Source organism: Pelophylax lessonae, assembly GCF_965119305.1.
Source record: "Pelophylax lessonae genome assembly, chromosome: 3".
Classification (NCBI taxonomy): Eukaryota; Metazoa; Chordata; class Amphibia; order Anura; family Ranidae; genus Pelophylax; species Pelophylax lessonae.
The window spans coordinates 609,873,526-609,892,505 of NC_138770.1; the positions used below are offsets into that span (position 1 = coordinate 609,873,526).

The 18,980-nt window shown below is 43.5% G+C and overlaps 1 protein-coding gene across 1 annotated transcript in view; it reads left to right on the forward strand.

The window, feature by feature from the left end:
* The window catches only part of TAF1A (TATA-box binding protein associated factor, RNA polymerase I subunit A), a gene marked incomplete at its 3' end in the record, with an annotated part of 51,691 nt that overhangs the window by 17,776 nt on the left and 14,935 nt on the right, over positions 1-18,980 (forward strand). The window contains exons 8-9 of the mRNA XM_082250982.1: positions 1,520-1,586; positions 15,236-15,359. Coding sequence (XP_082107108.1) covers positions 1,520-1,586; positions 15,236-15,359 — 191 coding nt within the window. The remainder of the gene's footprint in view (positions 1-1,519; positions 1,587-15,235; positions 15,360-18,980) is intronic.

Consider the following 18,980-nt stretch of genomic DNA (forward strand, 5'->3'; position numbering starts at 1 on the left):
ATAGGAATCCCTGTTCCCATTCATTGTCCCGCATCTTTTTGTTTGGAATTGTAAAAACCCATAGCCTGTGGTATTCCACAGGTCTTGGTTTAGGCTTGAATTTTCTCTTCCTCAGCTCTCCTTGACTTCTGCACTTCTGTGCACTCTTTTGCAGGACGTTGCTCTTCTCTATTGCCCGCTGCAAAGTTGTGTCCCTCTGGGGCCTTCCTCAGGTGCTCTTGGCCATACAGACCCCTGCCTTTGTGTTATGGCATTTATTCCCTAAAGTGCCTTTTGTAAGTACACAGCCTTCTTCTCTTTGTTGCTCCTGGCAGTCGGAATTCTGCCTTTTCTTTTTGGGAGCCCTTTTTTCTTATGCTACATGGGGACAAAGTATCCATCTCATGGAAACTAGGAAGCCAACCCTTCTTGCTTCCCTTTGGCTCTTTATATCATTTTCTCTGAGAATGTTATTCTCCATCCTCATATCCAACCGTAAATGTAAGTCAGACAATTTATGATTCATCTTTTATGGTTAGGGCTCTCCTCTATGGCTGCCTACCCATTCTTCCCTTCAGAACTGACCCTTTACATTTCCAAACAGGGTCCCTCTATGGGACTTCCACCCTGCTGCGGTGTTTTGGGTACATTGAAGGACAGTCCCATCAAAGCTTTTGCCAATGTCCAAATACCTGAAGGTCGTGGCATATAACCAATGGTCTAAGAATCAATTTCTGTACTGTACTCCAAGGCATAGAATTTACAGGCACATCAAAATACCTATTTATCATTGGTACTCTGGACTAAACCAAGCATTTAACCCTTGCATTTATAGAGAGCCTCACTACCAGGGATGGGTTTTTTTTCCCAGCTCACCAACATTTGTTATCTAGACCAGGGTTTCTCAACCTTTTTTTTCTGTCAAGGCACCCTTAAAATATTGCACAATCTCAACGCAACCCATTCTAAAATGTAAAAACTTGACTAGTTTTACATATTGCAGCAGTATGCACACACACAGGACACCCAACATTAGAGATGATTTATTCTTAAAAATGCAATGTACCTTTGCACATTGGTACTGACTAGCATTTCAGCTTTTCACTTCTGCCCCAGTTTCTCTCTCTCAACCAGCTAATGTGACCTCAGTGTTGACAAAGAGGGGCAGGTAAGGGGCAAACAATGTTCTCAGGCGCCTGGTATTCTTCTGATCAACATTTGCCATCAGTTGTTGAGACACTAGCAGCTGGCCAACACAATTCCCAAACTTGTAATGCAACACTTTAAAACACTGTGGCTTAAAAAAGGCAGCCTTGATCTACCTTCTGGTTTGTTGACAATTGTTGGGCAATTTTTAGGCATTTTGCCAAGGCATGCCTGAAGAGTCTAGAAGGCACCCTAGTGTGCCCCGGCACCCTTGTTGAAAAAGGCTGATCTAGACTTCAAAGCCCTCTTGGCATCAATGGGTTTAACGCCAGGAAGAGGCAGAGCAATTTTTTTTTTTTTTATTGGTGTTTTTAACCATTTTTTTTCCTCCCAGATTCTGCATGCCCTGGCCCCATCACACAAGCTTATGCTGGAGTTCAGTAGACTTCTAAGAAATTCAGGTAAATTATGAGCTGTAGCAATTGCATGCGTGTGTGCATGCATATTTTGTTACATTTTAATGATTTTCTTTGTCTCAATTGTCCCTTTGGACGTGTGTGTGTTTGAGTGATACTGACAGTGCAGACACCGTCTATAACAAGGTTGTCAACACTCTGTGAGCAGTGTAGATAAAATTATTAGGTTTATCCATATCAATCCTGTAATAAAGATTACACTAATAATCTGTCAGCGTGCTTTTAAAAGCATAAACTTTTTATCAGTTTTAAAATAAGTTTGTTTTGTTTGGGGGGGGGGGAAATGAACAACAAAACATATTATACTTACCTTCTCTGTGCAAGGGTTTTGCACAGGAGCCCCAATCCTCCATTCCTGGGGTTCCCGCCAGCACTCTCGGCTTCTCCATGTGGCAACTGGGCTGGGGATTTTTTTGTGGCCTGCGGCCATCAATTCCTTTATTGTGAAAATTTGATTGATCCTGGTTAGCCATAGGCTGCTTCCAAAATAGCTGGATGCATGCTTTGGCCGCATTGGGTAAATTTAATTTGTAGGGAGTGTTTTATATCTCTTCAGAGACATTGGAGTTAGATGAATGAGGAAGGCGGTGGGGACACCTGGCATCTGGATATCCATATCGATCTACACTATATTAACGAAAGTATTGGAATGCCTGCTTTTACACGCACATTAACTTTAATGGTATCCCAGTCTTATTCCATAGGGTTCAATATTGAGTTGGCCCACCCTTTGCTGCTATAACAGCTTCAACTCTTCTGGGAAGAGCTGTCCACAAGGTTTAGCAGTGTGGCTATAGGGAATATTTGACCATTCTTCTAGAAACGCATTTGTGAGGTCAGGCACTGATGGTTGAGAAGGCCTGGCTCACAGTCCCCTTTTTATCAAAGGTGTTCTGTCGGGTTGAGGTCAGGACTCTGTTCAGGCCTGTCAAATTCTTCCACCCCCAAACTAGCTCATCTACGTCTTTATGGACCTTGCTTTGTGCACTGCTCTAAATCATTTGGTGGAGGGGGGAATATGGTGTGAGGATAACCCTATCCACCTAAAACTAAAATCCCTGCATCTTTAGACCTGCATGATCTTACACTAACCCATTTAGCCCTGTAAAAGTAAATCCGTATACATACCTTTTTTGAAGCTGACCCGACCCGATCTCCAACGGCGGAAGCTCTCCAGAGGACACGGCCAACAATGGCTGTGAAATGAATGGGAAGTGACGTCACCTATAGACTTATTATTGTGGTTCCATTGTCTGCTGTGTCCTCTGCACCTGCCTTCACAGTGAAACCCACGGCTGACCACTCAGTGTGGGATTGGGTCCAATCTGTTTCAAAAAAGGTAAAGATTTCTTCTTTACAGGGCTAGATAGGGTAGTGTTAGATTGTGTAGGTCTATAGATGCAGGGATTTTACTGTTAGGGTGGACTTATCCTTTAAAGGGTAACTCTAGTCAAAAAACCAAATTTTTCTTTTTAATATTATGGTAAATATCTTTATCTTTGATATTATTCATTTTCTGGCTAGCTGCTTGTCTAGCTTAGAAAGTCTTATCTAAGCTGGACAATCAGCTTCTTTGCTCCTCACCGACAACACTATCTCCCTTTTTTATCTGAATTTGCTAAGTTGTCTTTCTCTTCCTCAAAAGGATGTCGGTCTTTCTTAGACAGGCATGCCTAGACCTGCCCAGCCCCACCCCCCATCCCTCCTATCCTTGATAGCCTCATTTTAGGCTAGCAGCTTCTCGTGAGAGAGAGAGAGGGAGAGGGCAGGATTTGGAAGTATGTTATATCCACTCTTCATGGTTCCAGCAGCAGATAAACTAGATATTAGTGGCACCCATTCCAATCTATGTGACTTTGAAAAGATACCTGCACTACTTTGATGCATCTTTTGAAGCAACTTTGATCCAGAGAGTGTAAAGTGGGATCAAAGCTGCACTGTCGCACTCTAAATCGCACAACTTTGGAGTCACGCTAGTGGAAATGTAGCCACTAGGCTAGAGTGCGACTTTGGAGTGTGACTTTGAGTGCAGCGTTGATCCAACTTTACACTCTCTGGATCAAAGTCGCATCAAAGTAGTGCACGTACCTTTTTCAAAGTCACATAGATGGAAACGGATGCCTTTGAAATCAATTGGCTGCGACTTGTCATGCGACTTTGTGTGTCAAGTCACATGACAAGTCGCACTAGTGCAAACATGGCCTTAGAGTGGTTGCCTGTACTTTTTCCTTTAATGTAACGTGATCATTGTAGACTGTGAGCGGAGACCCCAGAGCACTTCCAGCTACACTGACAGTTCCCCCCCGTGTCCATCTCTCTTCTCCTATGGTAGTCTTCATTTAGAGCCCAGCACAGCTATACTGTGTATGTGCACTGCACAAACCCCCCCCGTGTCCTGTGTGAATTATTTCTTCATTTTCTCATGAGTTAGGTTGTACAACGCACCCGTACTGATGAGAGAACACTGGACAGGAACCTATGATCAGCTGTTCCCATCCTGTATATGCCCACTGGCTACCCAGTAACAGCTTCCCTCCCTGCAAGTCATGTCACTAGCTTGCAGTAATCACACCCACTTGCTGCTCTTGGACTCTGAAGGAAGAGGCATTGAAGTCATGTGACAGGCACTGGATACTGCAAAATAAAGGGAGAAAAACTGGGTTTTTTTCTTCCTTTTGAGACATAGGGCTTAATTCCGCTTGCATGAATGATTGCAGGGGAGAATTTTAAGGTATTGGGCTGTACTTTTGCTTTAAGGCATCAGCATACCAAGACATTTTAGACAATTTCATGCCTCCCAACTTTGTGGGAACAGTTTGGGGATGGCCCCTTCCTGTTCCAACATGACTGTGCACCAAGCACCTGCACAAAGCAAAGTCTATAAAGACCTGGATGAGCGAGTTTGGGGTGGAGGAACTTGACTGGTCTGCACAGAGTCCTGACCTCAACCCGATAGAACACCTTTGGGATGAATTAGAGGGGAGGCCTTCTCGAAAATACAATATCTCTCCTGCGCTCGAGTGGTATGCGGGAAGGTGAATGTTCTAGGCGGTTTTATGACACAAATGAAGTGGTCTTGCTGCCCCCCTCAGGACCAAGGGTATCCAAAAGGCACTACAAAAAAACAACAAGAGAAGGGCGCACCGACCTTGTGCATTACCACTTAAAAGTTTATTAAAATCAAAGAAGGGTAGCGTACAATATACTCACAAACGTAGCATATGAACAAGCATATAGGAAATGGGCACTGCTGGCTTCCGGGACACTTCTCTACTGCTGGATAGCGTGATGGCGTCCTCAAAACCTGATGTGGCTTGCGCGTTTCGAGGGAGGACCCTCTTCCTCAGAGCAAAAATCGCCACTCATCAGTGTTCGTCCAACATCAGTGCCTGACCTCACAAATGCTCTTCTGGAAGAATGGTCAAACATTCATATAGACACACTCCTAAACCTTGTGGACAGCCTTCCCAGAAGAGTTGAAGCTGTAATGGCTGCAAAGGGTGGGCCAACTCAATATTGAACCCTATGGACTAAGACTGGGATGCCATTAAAGTTCATGTGCGTGTAAAGGCAGGTGTCCTCCTTTAACAGGGTTCGATAAAATAGTCTTAGAATGGGGGTGGGAGTAGATTTAGGCTCGTCGGCAGCAATTCTTGGCTCTGAGGAAGGGGGCTCCCCCCCCCCAAACGCGTCAGCTTAGCCACAACAGTTTTATGTGATATACTGCATGCCATCCAGCATTGCGCAGTACCTTGGAGATTATATGTATATCATGTTGATGTGTGTACATTCACACCTGTTTTGTGAGTATAATATATACTTTTTAATATTTTAGTAAATGTTTTTAGGGGTAATGCACTAGGTCGGTGCTCCCCTTTTCTTTTTGTTGTTGTTTCCTAGATTTAGGCTTAGTTAGATTTTGACTGGAACGCCACTTTAAAGCAAAACTATACTGCATCTGAGCACCAAAAACCAAAACGCTGTTTAACCTCTTTACCACTAGCCACTGTGCTGCTACTGCGGCACAGTGGCTCGTTATCGTCTAGCGACGTAGACCTACGTCGCTAGACTCCTCCCCCTGTAGGCGGCGCTCGCTCCCGCTGTTTTCATTCACAGCGGGAGTCGGGCCAGGGGAGGAGCGGCGGCGATCGCCGCTGCTCTGCCCCGATCGTCGGGGAATCCAGTTTGGAGATCCGCCCGCCTGTGTAAACAGAGCGGGCGGATCTCCTAAGTGACAGGGAGTGACAGATCGGAGTGTTCAGCATAGCTGGACATCCGATCTGTCCCTGTCTCACTCAGTCACCTCCCCCCCCACACGTTAGTAAGCACCAGGCATACATTAACCCCTCCCTCTCCAATAAAATTAACCCCTTCCCTGCCAGTGTCATTTTTACAGTAACAGTGCATATTTATAGCACTGATTACTGCAGTAATGTCACTGGTACCCCCAAAAGTGTCAAAAATGTCAGTCAAGGGTCCGATCTGTCCGCCGCAATATCGCAGTCCCGCAAAAAAAATCGCAGATCGCCGCCATTACTCGTTAAAAAAAAAAAACACCAAAAATGACAAAAATCTTTCCCTTAGTTAGTAAATGCAATAACTTTTGCGCATACCAATCAAACTACGCTTTTTGCGATTTTTTTTTTTTTTTTTTTTTTTTTTTTTTTTTTTTTTTTTTACCAAACATAGGTAGCAGAAAACAAATTGGCCAAAAATTTAAATTTTTTTTTTAAAATTTCATATAAAAAAATGTTAAAAATATTGTTATTTTTTCAAAATAAACGCTCTTTTTTTGTTTATAGCGCAAAAAGTAAAAATCGCACAGGTGATCAAACACCACCAAAAGAAAGCTCTGTTTGTGGGGAAAAAAGGACGTAAATTTAGTTTGGGTACGGCGTCGCATGACCGCGCAATTGTCAGTTAAAGTCGCACAGCGCCGAATCGCAAAAAGTGGCCTGGACGTAAGACAGCAAAATGCTCTAGTGGTAAAGTGGTTAATTAATTTTTAATAGTCAAAGAAAATCCCCCCATCCATCCATCCCATGCTTTTTGCTGAGATCACTTTGAAATACACACCCGTAGCATTTTTTCCTCATGGCCATCTTGAGTAAGGGCAGATGATTCATGTAGCATTAACTTCCTTGAATCCATCTGCCCTTAGCTCAGGCATGCAGGTTGGAGGATGTGCTTCACTCAGTAAACACCTCTTCCCCTCCTTAAGTCTCCCTGGAAGTATGAAGTTATTTTCCTAGACCTGAAAACCAGGAGGTAACTAAGGGCTCATGTACACGTAGAGGTAAAAACCTTTTCTGAACGCTGGAAACCGACGGTGAATGTGAGTTTAGAAGCAGTTGTGAGCATTTAGCCCAGGTTCACACTGAGGCGGTTTTGAAATCGTGCGAGTTCAGCTGAACTCGCATAATTTCAACCCGGCATTTCAGCCCGACTTCGGGGGGGGCGATTTCAGTAATCCACGTGGGTTCCTGCACAGATGTATACGGAAATCGCTCCCTGAAGTCACCAAAAGTAGTACAGAAATTAGCAGCAGCAGAAAGAAAATTGTGCTTGTAGATAGCCATCTTATTTTTTTTGTGTTTTCGCTATTGATCCCATCATGAGCATGTGTGAGGAAATGCTCCTGATGTTGCTGAGGCTCCAAAGATGTAGAAAATTACGTGAGGGGACCAGAGTTTGTCGCTACTGGACTTATCCATTGATGCAGGCAACAGCATGTGGTGAAAGTTTGTGTTTTTTCAACATTTTCATATGTTCTAAAAGTATCAAATATTTTCCCCTTTTTAAAAACGCTTATAAACGCACAAAACCGCAGTTTGCGGCGGTTACAAGCATTCGGCGTTTGAAATGCCAGTAAACTACAGTTCTGATTTTTCTGCTTTCAAAAACTCCTGTAACCTTAACTACCTGTAAACTACTATAAATGACTGAGTGTACATGTACACATAAGATAACATAGAGGAGAGTTCAGGGGCTGCTGAAAAAAAAAGGCCAACTGCTCCTAAACTTCAGTTTAGCAGCTGCAGTGTTCATGAGGCTTAAATATGATATACCTTCCTATCTATATACCTTCCTATCTATTTACTAATGCTAGCAGCATAAGGATTAAAAGTAATAGTCAATGCTGACTGAGAGAGTGAAATTTCGGTTTAAGTAGTTTTAGCTTTTTACTCAAATATAATGTAATATAGCAACTTTCCAGTAGGTGGCGTAAGTTGTGCACAGATGTGTTCTAGTTGTTGGTATTTGTATCGTTTTTATCCACCGCACTTACAGCTGTATAAACCCAAAGCTGCTGGCATCATGCTCAGATAATAAATTATTTTCTTTTAAACTTTATCTTTTCTTTTTAACTTCTACCTGCTTTTCATTATCAGTGTTTACTACGATACGATGACAGAGAGAGAGATTAACAGTTGATAATAATGCAGAAGTCAGTGCCTCCTTTCATAAAACATGCACGTGGCTGGCTTTTCATGATTGCACCAGTGCCGCAGATCTCTGTGTTGACTTTTGCTGCTTGTGTGCCCGCAGCAGAACCACAGCTGCACATCTTAAAGCAATGTCATGGCTGGCTTGTTAAGGAGTCGCTTTGTGGTATGGTAAAGTAGAACTAAACGGAAAACTTTTTTTTTGTTTTGGATAGAGTGAAGAGGGATTAGCACTCCTGTCAACTTCTTTTATTTATTTTTTTGCTCCTTCTTTTTTTGCTCCTTAATCTCCATTAAGGAGATTCACCCTTTTATGTTTTCCCTGTTTACCATGATTGTTGAATGTAAAGAAAATCCCAAATTTTGAGTTGTCCCCAGAAAAGTAATAGAAGGGAAATCTTCTAATGGGGACACTAGGTCTGGTGACCTGGGGGTCCCCAAGGGATTACCTTAATTTGCAGGGATTTCCTCTCACTTCCTGTTAGGCTATGGGACAAGAAGTTAGGGAAATTTCTGAAATGGGACACAGACGGCCAAAAAGAAAAAATCTGACAGGGATTTTTACCTTGCCTTACTCCATCTAATAGAGGAAGGGGGGGGGGGGCAGTTTTTGCCTATAGTTTTTACTTTAATTTTAAATGATAAAGGGTCTGTGTCGCAGCATGCTCTGTCTAAGAAGGTGCAAATTACAAGGTGGTGCATGAAGGTGTTCTCCTAGAAAGTGACAGTCTGAATTACTCACTATTCACCTTCTATAAGTAAATATGTTCAAACTAATGTCTTTGTTTAAACTAGTTACTATAATTATTTGCAGCTCACGATGGATATCTGTAACACCCGTTTGATATAATATTCTAGCCACTCAGACCAAATGGTCTGCATGGGACTCCAATGTTTGATCTCTTTCGATGCCATTGTCATTATGTCTATTTTTCTTGATTATCTCTGATTTGCAGTTCCGGTTTTGTGATATCTTTATTATGTGATGCAACCATTGTATATCACTAAAATACTCCTTTTTATTTCTCTGACAATATGTTGTAAATGATCTGTACTGTTTTCATGACTTCTAATAAAAATCTTTTGAATAAAAAAAAAAATAATATTCTAGCCACCTTTTTATTTTTAAGGTATTAACTTACTTGGCCACTAGGGGGACATTGATGATTAATATGGGGCACATTGATTTGATTTATTTACAATACTTGAATTATTTTTTCTTTTTCTTTTTTTCAAAGTTAGAGCCTTAACACATCCCATTGTGGCAGGGGTGCAGTGAATAAGCAGTTTTGTATCTTTCACAATTGTGCTATACAATTTATTGTAAAACTGTTTCCATATATAATTATGGACATTTTACACTATACCCTCATGCTCTCCGTTTTGAGGATTATAATGTGGGATGATTCTGGAATTAATAGACCTTGTTCAGGATTACCGCCAGAGACTTTTTTAACATGTAAAGAATTAGGATTAAAATGAGTTTTTAAATCCTGGCAAGCACGTATATATTTACTATGGACATGGTTTGCAGCAGATGGGCATATCACAGGTATTCTTTTAATGTACCATGGTAATGGGCTTTCATTTTTGTATCAATAAACATGTCTTCTAAAGAAGAAAGCTTCATAGGTTTTTTTTATTTATTTTTTTGTTGCTATTCTATTATTTGTTACTTGTGGATAAGAGAATTTTCCAGTCCATGGCAGTTCATAAAACTGTGTGTGTGTGTGTGTGTGTGTGTGTGTGTGCGCGCACAGCAGAACCATGGTTGCACATCTTAAAGCAATGTCATGGTTGGCTTGTTGTGCAGTTGCTCCTCTCACTGGAGCTTTAAAAAGGCCGGGCTCAATGAAGCTAAAGTGTGTGAAAAGTGGCCGTCTTTGCTTCCTCAAGTCAGATCTTTGCACTTCAGAACCTCAGGTACAGCTTCCCTGCAACATGGAGAACAGCAAGTAGCACTGAATGTCACTCCAAATAACCCGTGACTAGCAGTCAGAAGCAGCAGTCCCATGGGTGATCTGACACTGCAGAGATAACAGCTATGAGGCTGTAGGCACAGGAACTGCACTGCAGGTTTTAGGTGGAATTTAAAGACAAACTGTAAAATCCAGGGCACTTCTTGGGTACAATTTTTTTTTTTTACTTTTTTATTTATTTTTTTTCCAAATTTTTATTAGGTTTTCACACAGATAAAACACACTCCATCTACGAAGGAAGACCTCCCCAGAATGGTATAACAGTGATAACATAAACCCAAATGGTGTGCTAGAACCTAATCCTATATAAGGTTAAGCCAACCTCTAATACAATGCACATCACAATTTTATTAATCCTACCAATAATAACAGAACACTTGGGCAAAATTGAAAGTATTAGAGGAGTTGCTTCTTTCACCTAAAAAAAAATAAAATAAATAAAATTCTAGATGTTCCCTATAACATCGATTTTCTTTACTTTTGGAGATCAGGTTCGTCTTAAAGCATAACTATGTTGAAAAAGTAGTTAAAAATAGCTTCTTTTGCATTTAGACCAATTAATTTACCGGTCTTCTACCCTATATTGCAGGGATCCTCAAACTACGGCCCTCCAGCTGTTGCAGGACTACACATCCCATGAAGCATCGTAAAACTCTGACATGCATAGACATGACTAGACATGATGGGAATTGTAGATCCTGAACAACTGGAGGGCCATAGTTTAAAGACCCCTGCTATATTGCATTCTTAATCTTCCACTCACTGCCTTGCCTAGTTTTTCTTCACCTCTTTGTCTTCTGCTAGTGGAAAAGCTGAGGGAAGTGTTTTTACAAATGGTGGCTCTCCTGCGCAAACCGACGTAGACCTACGTCGGTTGCGCGCGGAAAGCTAGGGGGCGAGCGAGCGCCGCGCTCCCACCCCTACTCGGCAGTGGGGAAGCGGATGCATGTGTCAGGTGGCTCTGATTGCTGTCTGACACCTGCGATCGCTCACCGCTAAGAGAGGAGGGTTGGCTGTTGTAAACACAGCCGACCGTCCTTCTCCCTGAAATGATCACAGCTCATGTGATCCTTCTATATAGGATCACATGTCTCTATGGTGATTTTAGAAGCCACGCCCCCCCAACAGTTAGAATCACTCCCCTAGGGTCACATTTAACCCCTTGATCACCTATACTGTTAACCCCCTTCCCTGCCAGTATCATTATTACTGTAACAGTGCATATTTTTAGCACTGATTACTGTAGTAATGTCACTGGTACCTGCAAAAGTGTAAAAAATGTCAGTTGGGGTCTGATCTTTCCACCGCAATGTCGCAGTCCCACAAAAAATCGCAGATCGCCGCCATTACTAGTAAAAAAAAAACAAAAAAAAAAACATAAAAAATGACAAATCTTTCCCGTAGTTAGTAGATGCAATAACTTTTGCGCAAACCAATCAAAATACACTTATTGCAAATTTTCTTTTTCTTCTTTTTTTTTTTCTACCAAAAACATGTAGCAGAAAACAAATTGGCCTAAAATGTTAGATTTTTGATTTTTAATTTTTTTTTTTTTTTTTTTGAGAATGTCTGTCATATAGCAGAATGTGAAAAATATTGTTTTTTATTTCAAAATTGTCGCTCTTTTTTTGTTTATAGCGCAAAAAATAAAAATCGCACAGGTGAATACCACCAAAAGAAAGCTCTTTGTGGGATAAAAAGGACGTCAATTTTATTTGGGTACAGCATCGCACAACCGCGCAATTGTCCGTTTAAGTCACGCAGTGCCGAATCGCAAAATAGGGCCTGGTCATTAAGGGGGGCAAATCCTTCCGGTCTTAAAGTGGTTAAAACCATAAAGCCACTGGTTTATGCTAGGTCATAAACCACCCCTTTTTATAGAGGGCAGAGTGCACTACTATGCATAGGGGCAGAGAAAAGCTCATGACCTCTGAACTAGACATGCTAGAACAGATCATGGCAGAGTTCCTAGAGTTATTATAGAGTACAGCTGCTGCATTTGTGCAGCAGTGGGCAAAACACTTTTGTAGATTTGCATTTATACAATGCATATCGTACATTTTGTCTTTTGTAGCAATTCTGCAGTAAAGGTATGTACAAATTCTGAAACTACAGTTCCAGCTGAGGATAACCAGGGCTTTTCTGGGATGATCCCTCCCTTTTCTCATGATCATCCTTACGCTATGAGGCAAAATCTTGCATGGAGCTCTAGAGTGAGGGCAATTGATACTAGTTTTGTAAGGGCTCTTTCACACGGGCGATCCGATCAGATCCGCCTGTCAGTTTCTTAGGCGGATCTGATCGGATCCTCCATGCAGCTCTATGGGGCAGCGGGTGTCAGCGGAGACACCTCCGCTGACACCCGCTGCCATCCACATCCGATCCTGTGCTTGAAATCTGGACGGATGGAAACCCTATTTTTCCATCTGTTCAGTAATCGGAGCGGATCGGATCTGATGAGAGCGGACAAGCGGTCCGCTCTCATCCGATCCCCCATAGAGGGCAGCGGGGGCTGAGACACCTCCCTCTCCGCTCTGCAAGCGGAGACGGAGCTGTCACCCGCCCGGCTCAGCGGGGATCGCGGATCGATCCCCGCTGAGCAACATGGATCTGCCTACGGAGCGGACCGTGTGAAAGAGCCCTATTTCTTTCACTTCCAAATAATCACTCCCAACAGCTACCTCTTTCTCACCAAGCTTTTTGCTGATGGTTTTGTAGCCCATTCCAGCGTTGTGCAGGTATACAATCTTGTTCCTGACGTCCTTTGACAGCTCTTTGGTCTTGCCCATGATGGTGATGTTTGAGTGGAAGAAAGTTTCTGAGGACAGGTGTCTTTCATACACATAACGAGTTGTCATTAGGGACACCTTCCTAACCACTTCTGGACCGGAAGGTTATGCCCCTTAATGACCAGGCCATTTTTTTTTGCAATCCAGCACTGCGTTACTTTACCTGACAATTGAGCGATCGTGCAACGCTGTACCCAAATAAAATGTCCCTCCCCCCCCCCCCCCCACAAATCGTTTTTTTTTTTTTTGGTGATATTTGATCACCTCTGCAATTTTTTTTATTTTTTTGCACTATAAACCAAAAAAGAGCAACAATTCTGAAAAAAAACAATATTTATTTTTCGTTCATTGACAAACACAGCTCCTTATCTTCTTGACCATTGGGTTATACTGCCCCCTACAGGAGTAGGACACTATGCAGGAAAAAGTTTGACTATGCCTATGGGGCAGTCCAAGGGGGTATACTCCCGTTCTCGGCTATAGGCACTCAGTTTTTTTTTTCTTTTTTTGACTAGTCGGAAGTAAATACCTATTTCCATGCTGGGATCTCTGGTCCTGGCAATTTTTTTCCTTTTTCAAATGGAACTTTTTCCTATCTTTTGGTACTTTTTTTTTTTTTTGTTCTTGTGAGAATCTACAATCAACTGCTGGAACTGGGCGATGGACTGGATAATCTAGATCCAGAGGATCCCCCCAGTCTGGCCAGCGCAGGCCTTAGCTCCGCGCTAGGTCGGCCACGACATAACTCCACTTGATAGGTGCTGGCCTGTGAGTTAAACATCTCGGGAGGGCGTATACGACCTGGCCTCTGATGGAGCGGTGGTCTGTCAGGAGAGGTGCCCACCCTGTTCTTGGTATGGTAAGTAGCTGTCCCCCCTACCCCCCCTACCCCTGGAGGGTTTTGGGGTTGATGTGGGCCCCTCCCTGGGATGGTGGGACCCCCAGGTTACCCCCCCCGACTGTGTGTCTTGCGCTCCCCCCCCCCCCCCCCCCCAGTGAGATTATGAGCTGTCTTTTGCCATATGCTCTTAAGGGGGGTTTGTTGGGGTTGCTGCTGGCTGGGTTTTTTCCTAGTGCGCAATGGGGGGGGGGGTTGAGCAGGGTTCCCTGCCACCCCAGGGGTTGGCGACTAGGGCAGGGTTGTCCTATGGGCCCCTGCCGCTGTTGTTGGGCTTGATCATGTGGCTTTGCGGCCTACTGGTTGGGAGCTATGTGGGGCTGCCCCAGTGAGAGTGGCTGAAGACACTACCCTCCGTTTGGGCATCCGTCCTCCCCTCCACTTCCACTGGGTGGTCAGCTCCGCTGGGGCTCAGGCTGGGCGTCCACGAAAATTTAGGCCACGGTCTTGCGGCCGAGTCCGATGCCTCTGTTTGGGGGGGGGGGGGGCGGCCACAGCGGGGTTAACAGGACTAATCTGTGTGCCACATGAGCACATAACTGTAGCCAGTCTGCAGGAGCCAGAATTATTGTTGGTTGGTAGGAGATCAAATACTTCTTTTTCTCACTGAACTGCAACTCAATTTATAACATTTGTATCATGTGTTTTTAATGGATTTTTGGTTTAATCTTCTGTCTCGATCTTTTAAATTACACCTATAACAATTATAGACCCTTTGTTTCTTTATAAGTGGGCAAACTTACAAAGTGTGCAGGGGATCAAATTAATTTAGCCACTATCAGTTTTTTACATTTTAACTAGCACAGATCAAGTGATCAGTACTCATAGCACTGCTGACAAATCTGGGCCTCAGCTGTCAAACTGATTGCAGGTCTAGTTAGTTATAGCTAAGAGTTTGTACCTTGTGGAGAAGGACTCAAAAAGCCACTAAATTGAAAAATAGTGTGCTGATAATTGTATAGGTTTTAAACCTGGAATGATAGTAGTATCAGGTCTATGAATTCCTTTTATTTCACCTGAACTAATTTTATATTTTTCTTTCTTTCACATTTTACATGCAGGTCAAGCTGTCCAGCATAATAAACGGGGGTTGGGGACAAACCACAATGCCAGGGGTGCCTATGGCAACCAGCTTGATTCATATAGTTTTAAACCTTTTTCCCAATAATATAAAAAATTGTTAATGTGACAAATTAAGTAAGCAGGAGTTGGGCTTTAATTTGGTTGTACCTTATTCAAAGTTCATTTGAAACCACATATCCTTTAAAGGCTTCCCTGTACAGAGGGTGACAACACTGCTATGCAATTTCAATGCAGAATGAACAGTGTTGTCACTCTGTTAATGGAAGTGGGGGGGAACTGATCTACTGGAAGAATCAACGCTATAAAAATATGTTATAAGGGGGACTCAGAAAAATAAAAACTGCAGTGTTAATGTTAGTGACAGACTCCATAATGTAAATCATGTTTTGCTGAAAATCACAACTTTCTGTTGACACCTGTGATTGTTCTATTTTGACAGGGTCAGGTGAACATCACCAGCTTGCACTGCATGTTCTGTTTGACCTCCTGGATCACTCAGGTTGGAAGGACAGTGTAGTAGCATGGAAGCATTTAGCAAAGCGCCTAAAGAAAACCCTGCAATGGTGAGTGAAGTCCTCATGGTAAAACAGTTGCTGTCAATGGTTATTTTGGTAGGGTCTTGACTGTATGAATAAATTCCTGACATGTCATAAAGTATGTTTTTTTTTTTTTTCTCTCTAATCTTCTTCCAGGGCAGCACCTGAGAGACTCTTCCCACCGTAAACAGGAAACCCATGAGTCCACCATTATAAAAAAGCCTGTCATGCCTTCTGCCTCAGTTTGATTGTGTTTCCTCTGGACCCACAGGAGCTACATCTAGTTGTTATTTTTTCAGTCTCTGTGCTAACTGCAGGAGGCTCCCTGACCAGTCTCTCATCCAGCTCGGCAAACCTTGGGCAGTGCAGGGGCTCACTCGCCAGTGGAAGGAAATCATGGAAAACAGTTTTTTTTTCTTTGGTACAGTAGCAGTAGGTTACTCAATAGCATTTCCTCTCGCGCCCCCCCCCCCCCCCCCAAACAAGAACTTGGAAGTCTTCATAGCCACAGTGGATCTGCAGGATGCACATCTACATGTACCGATAGAAAAAGCTTTCAAAGATGCCTAAGATTTGCGGTGCAAGGCCCGGCTTCCAGTCCACATTTTCTGTACACAGCTCTGCTGGTTGCCATCTCTCCAGCACCCAGGATATTCTCAAAGCTAATGTCAGAAACCCTAAAAAATCTGGCAGCAAGTCATAGGGTAAGAGCCATATCCAGGCCAGTTACTATTCTGTGAATCAGCAGACGAGACAAACAAAATGCCAATCTACAAAAGAGCATATATTACTTGCAGGGCTTAGGGTAGAGCGTGAACGAAGGAAACCCGCAACTAACACCAAGGTCCCATGCAGGCTCAAGCCTGAGGGGACCATGGTTCAGTCACTTAAGAAACTTCAGCATACAGCCTCATCTAACACTTCCAGACATGCTGAACCTCCTGTCGCAAGGGCTAGTCTGGTCAACCACCCAAGCCACAAGGTCACAAAGTATTCGGCCTGGTTCCGGAAAGGATGAGGTTACAGAGCAAAGGTCTGTCTAACAGGGTGACTGACACCAGCTTAGCCAGCAGAAAACTGGTGACTAGAGCCATCTATGAAAAAGTGAGGAAAAAGTTTGTCTTCTGGTACTAGAACCAGGGAGACCCCAACAAGGGGGCTATTCCAGCAGTCTTAGATTTTGTACAGGAAGGAGCGGACAAGGGCATTTCAACACTTTTGAAGGTTCAAGTGGCGGCCCTATCTTTCTTCTCACCTAGATATTGGGCTGGTGGAAGACACACTCATAAGAAGATTCCTTTTCTCTTAAGAAAAGCCACACTTATGAAGTTCCGCAGAACTCCAACATGGGACCTCTCCACGGTACTCAAAGGATTCCTCTCGGCATCCTTTGAACCACTGGAGGAAAGTTTGGATAAATACCTTACACTAAAAACAGTACTCCTGGTGGCGCTGGTATCAGCAAGAAGAGTCAGCGAAAATCAGGCTCTATCCATGATAGAACCTTACTGTTCGGACAGATAAAATTATTCTCACGCCAGATCCAGCCTTCTTACCAAAAGTCTCTTCAACTTTCTAAAGAACTCAGGAGGTGGTTCTTCCTTCCCTTCCAAATTCAATGGATAGCAGGAAAAGAGTCACTTGCAACAAGCTAGATGTAAGAGAGATCCTGATAGCTTACCTCGAGAGAACTAAAGAGTGGTGGAAAACAACCACTCTATTCATCCTCCATGCAGGAGTGAACAAAGGGAAGTCGGTCTCAAAGTACGATAGCTAGATAAAGCTTGCTATTCAGACAGCCTACCAAGCACTAAACCTTGCCCTGCCGAGCGGAGTCACGGCCCACTCGACCAGAGCTTGGGCATCATCAAGTGCAGAAAGAGCCAGACCAACACTGGAGCAGATCTGCAGGGCAGCGACATGGTCGAGCTTCAATACCTTTTGCAAGGCATTACCGCATCGACCAGCTGTCCAGTCCTTACCAGATATTTGGTTGCAAGGTGCTCCAAACTTTCTCCCCTCCCTAGTAAGTATTGCCTGGGACATCCTCTCAGGTGCTGCCCTGGAAGACTATTGGAGAAAATAGTTACATTACCTGGTAACTCTTTTTCTAAGAAGTCTTCCAGGACAGCATCCGTTCCCACCCTAAAATATTATAAAAGGGGTTTTGTGGATTCAAAAGCTAACTGAGGGTTCATTCGGTGCTTTGATATTACTGAGGCAGAAGGCATGACTAGCTTTTTTAATATGATGGACTAATGTGTTTCCTGTTTCAGGTGGGAGGAGCCTATCTCTCAGGTGCTGCCCTGGAAGACTTCTTAGAAAAAGTTACCAGGTACTTGACTCCTTCTTTTTTTTTTTTTTTTCCCCCATATACATACTTACCTAGGTGAATGCAGCGTCGGTCCGATGCTGCATCTGTCCCCTGGCGCCTCTACACTGCGAACTGAGCGATCCAACACATTAGAACGCTCGGTTCTGACAGCTTGCCGGGCAGAGAGCTGCTGACTGTCAATCAACGTCAATCCGCTCTGCCCCCACCTCGCTAACTGGAGAGCTGAGCTCTGAAGGTGCGGGTAGCAGCCGGCTCGCTGAGAGGCTGAGCTGGGTGTCAGTCCAGGCACCTGGCAGGTCCCGACTTTTATTGTCCAGATGGCGCTGTGCGTGGACTGACTTCTGTGACGTCAGCAGAGAGCAGACTTCAGCCCACTCTCTGAAAATGAGTCACAGGAGTGCAAAAGGAATTGCACTCCTATGATCCATAGGAGATGTACAGCCAAATGAGCTTTGGCTATACCACTTCTCCTTTAAACAAATTGTAAATCCTTAGCTATACCCAGTCAAGTAATTGGCCTCAGGTGATATACAGAAATAAAAACAAATCCTCCTTCATAAGTTGTACCTGTTTATCTGCAGTCTTCTCTTCTCTACATTTGTTCAAAATGCTCAATATTTAAAGTGGTTCTAAAGGCTGAAAGTTTTTACCTTCATAGATTCTATGAATGAAGGTAAAAACCTTTTTTATGCAGCGGCTGCCCCCCAAATGCTTAACTGAGCCCTCTTTGATCCAGTGATGTTCTTGATAGCCTTGGCTGAATGGGGACTCTCCCTACTCATTGGCTGAGACAGCAGCAGGAGCCCATTGGCTCCCACTGCTGTCAATCACAGCCTGTGAGACAATAAGGTGAGGGCCGGGCCGAGCTGCAGCTCTGTGTCGGATGCATAGAGCAGCGGCTCCGGGAGCAGCTTTCTTTGGGGGCACTGCTCCAGAGGGAGGGGCCAGGAGCGCCAGTGTGGGACCCGAAAAGAGTATTGGGGCTGCTGTGTGCAAAACCACTGCACAGAACAGGTAAGTATGACATGTTTCCTATATTATTAAAAAAAAAACTACAAAAGCTTGTCTGTGACTTTAGCTCTCCGCTCCCTTTTTTCTGATCACTTACTGCAGAGCTATAAGAGCTGATTGGATGGAAGGGACACGCCTCTCTTCACACACACGGGAAGACTTGTCAGAAGTGATTCATGCTGATAGCAGAGGAACTAAATGACAGACAGAAATTACATTATTTTTTTATTGGAAAAAAAAAACAAGTTTACAATAATTGTATACTAAAACCTAGTTAAAAAAACCAAAACAAAAAATTGTAA